At 29.7% G+C, this 3,265-nt stretch overlaps 1 protein-coding gene and 1 long non-coding RNA gene across 2 annotated transcripts in view; one reads left to right on the top strand and one right to left on the bottom strand.

The window, feature by feature from the left end:
• The window catches only part of LOC111689558 (40S ribosomal protein S12, mitochondrial), a 1,208-nt gene extending 633 nt beyond the window's left edge, over nt 1-575 (bottom strand). Inside the window, exon 1 of the mRNA XM_046946024.1 lies at nt 572-575. Coding sequence (XP_046801980.1) covers nt 572-575 — 4 coding nt within the window. The remainder of the gene's footprint in view (nt 1-571) is intronic.
• Nucleotides 576-2,104: 1,529 nt separating this feature from the next.
• LOC111689556 overlaps nt 2,105-3,265 on the top strand; it is a 15,209-nt gene continuing 14,048 nt past the window's right edge. The window contains exons 1-2 of the long non-coding RNA XR_006940295.1: nt 2,105-2,219; nt 2,547-2,692. This is a non-coding gene — a long non-coding RNA (uncharacterized LOC111689556). The remainder of the gene's footprint in view (nt 2,220-2,546; nt 2,693-3,265) is intronic.

Below are 3,265 nucleotides of genomic sequence, written 5' to 3'. Positions count from 1 at the left end.
GACTAGACTATAGACTAGACTAAAGACTAGACTATAGACTAGACTATAGACTAGACTATAGACTAGACTATAGACTAGACTATAGACTAGACTATAGACTATACTATATACTAGCCTATAGACTAGAATATAGACTACACTATATATTAGACTATAGACTAGACTATATATTAGACTATAGACTAGACTATATATTAGACTATAGATCAGATTATAGATTAGACTGGTCAATAGACTAGACTACACTAGAGAACAGACTTAAGACTGCACTAGTCTTTAGACTAACACCAAAGTGTTTATAATTTTTCAATAACATCTGTTGTCAAGTATATACATACATTCATACATACATACATACGTACATACATACATACATACATACATACATACATACATACATACATACATATATACATACATACATACATACATACATACATACATACATACATACATGACAACACTGTGTTGTCGGACAACGTGACTTTCTCAAAATTGCAACAATACGTTGTAGAAATGTAAATATTATACACATCCGTTGTCTAACTGTTAACAAAAGCGGTAAACTCACTCATTGACAACGGATTGTATCAATTTCGTTATTTGTCTACCTGTTCCTCTCTCTTTGTATGTAAATTTGCCGGTATATTCTTTATTCTCATTCGCTTTTTTTTGGCTTTTGCATTTATTATTAAAAAAAAAAATTACAAAAGCTCTCAGTAAAGCTTTAATACAACAACTTATTATTATTTTGTTTATCAGTAAAACTGCAAGTTCCCGCTACTTGGTTTGTTACCCAGTCAGCATTGTGTATGAAATTCATTGATCACTCATTTAAAAACGATTTTCGCACAGTGTCTATATTAAATATTAATTATGCTTAACATTTGCTAATTATAAAATTGGCAAGTATAGTCTGCATTTATGTAGTATCGTGTATTTTATTGATTTGTCTAGTAGAGGAAAATTAAAAATTCCACTCAAGCAATAAGTATTTTTACAATTCTAATTGTGGAAGTGGGAGTTTTGTATGTATGTATGTATGTATATTAGTATATAGTAAAATAATTAAAAAATCTATAACATCTTTTTGTAGAACATTAGAAATAATAATATATATAAGCTTTTATCTAGCATTAAATTCACACATTAAATTTTTTAATATTAAACAATAAAGAAAATAATACGGACTTTGTTAATCACACGTTCTCTTCAACTTTTTAACTTTTACTGATTTCTGTTTGGTGCTCGTTTCATGATTAAACCATTAAAGGGTTGTATAGTATATTATTAAAAGTTTTTTAATATATTACTCATACGTATATTATATACATAGTGAAATTACCCAGCAGTCCTGTGGGATAGTCCCGAATTATCTATTTAAACCATTTTAGTTTACCATTAGCCAACGAGTATCCATAGAATACGAAGAGACAGCAAAACCCTAAAGTTTGTTTTCCAAGTGTCCACTCGATTGCTTACAAAGGACACGCAAAAGTGACAATTGTCTTTAGCCTAGTTTACAAAGAATATATCCGTGACAAAATAGAGCAATGCAGGTGATTAGAGGTAAATGGAAATCACTATCTTGACAGTGCGGCATTGACTCTTTGTCGAACTGCTGGTTAATGCAGAAACTTAAAATTAGATTTAAGTTTATTTTTCAACTGTCCACTCTATTGTTTACAAAGAACATACTAAAGTGACAATTGTCTTCAGCGTAGTTTACAAAGAGTATATCTGTGATGAAATAGACATAAATGGCATTGACTGTTTGTCGAACTGCTGGTTAATGCAGAAACTTAAAATTAGACTAAAGCTTAAGTATGTTTCCTAAGTGTCCACTCTATTGCTTACAAAGGACACCCAAAAGTGACAATTGTCTTCTGCCTAGTTTACAAAGAGTTTATCCGTGATGAATTAGAGCCAACCAGGTGTTTAGACGTAAATGGAAATCATTGTCTTGACAGTGAGGCATTGACTCTTTGCCGAACTACTGGGTAATGCAGAAACTTAAAATTAGATAGTGTTAGTGAGAAAGGTAAATTTTACTCTCTGCCGATGTTTAACTTTGAAGTAAATTTTACTCTCTGACGATGTTTAACATATATATTACATAGAGATTTATTGTTTGGAAGTTGAGTAATTAGTCACAAACAATTGATAACTTGAAGCGTGTGGTCATACAACAAACAGAACAATAAAATATTAAATTATTGGTTTGTATACATTATTTGTTTAATTTAATAACTTAAGTTTTATAAAAGAAATGTTTAATAATACAAAAAAAGAAAACAAACAAAAAATAATTTCAATGCAAAAACATTAATATCAATTAATTTGTATCATGATATAAATTTGCAAAAAAGCAAAACATTGCATTTAACCGCAGTCGTAATTCTGAAGCAAGAATTTCACCATAAATTGAAATAGTGGCTGTAAGGGCAATTCCAGAATATTCCAGATGTTAGCAAGCAGATTATTTTAAAACCAATTTGTCAAAAAACATATTAATTGTATACATTTTTGTTTGTTTCTTCTTTTAGAACGTGATTTTAAAATGGAGTCAACACCATTGTTTGATCAGTTTCAAACATATTTAGAAATTCCGGAAATAGTTGTTATACCAAATGATAAACCATTTTATAATGGCTTAGAGATGGGTGCCGTCAACAACCCAATATCATTCAATGTAAGTTAAATAACAAATATTATTTACTATAATACATATATGTAAGTGCTTAAGTGTGTAAAAAAATACTATAGAGCAGGGTTAGTTCCTTATGGAAGAGCACACATCAATACATTTAAAGATAAATGTATTACAAACAAAAAAATTGATTTGCACAAAAACAAAATCTTTATTGATGATTGACGTCATCATCGGTGTCGTTGTTTACCAGCAAATTAAACGCAATGCGTTGTTGCACTTGTGCACATGTACACTGTGAACAAAACAAAACCACTTAAACTAATAATACAAAGTTGTTTGTGTAATTCTTATTGCCAGTGCTTTATGTGTATTCGTCCACACTACGCGTTAATGCATTACGTACTTTTCATACTTACTTTGCATTCTATGCGCTTTTTAAGCGTCAATTATTTGTTTTATTTTTAGAAATTTTTGCTTTTTTATTATTTTATCATTCTTAATCATCATAGTCTAGTCTATAGCCTAGTCTATAGTCTAGTCTATAGTCTAGTCTATAGTCTAGTCTATAGTCTAGTCTATAGTCTAGTCTATAGTCTAGTCTATAGTCTAGTC

Source organism: Lucilia cuprina, chromosome 3, assembly GCF_022045245.1.
Source record: "Lucilia cuprina isolate Lc7/37 chromosome 3, ASM2204524v1, whole genome shotgun sequence".
NCBI lineage: Eukaryota > Metazoa > Arthropoda > Insecta > Diptera > Calliphoridae > Lucilia > Lucilia cuprina.
Note: the sequence above shows the minus strand (reverse complement) of the source record. Positions and strands in the feature narration are given on the sequence as shown.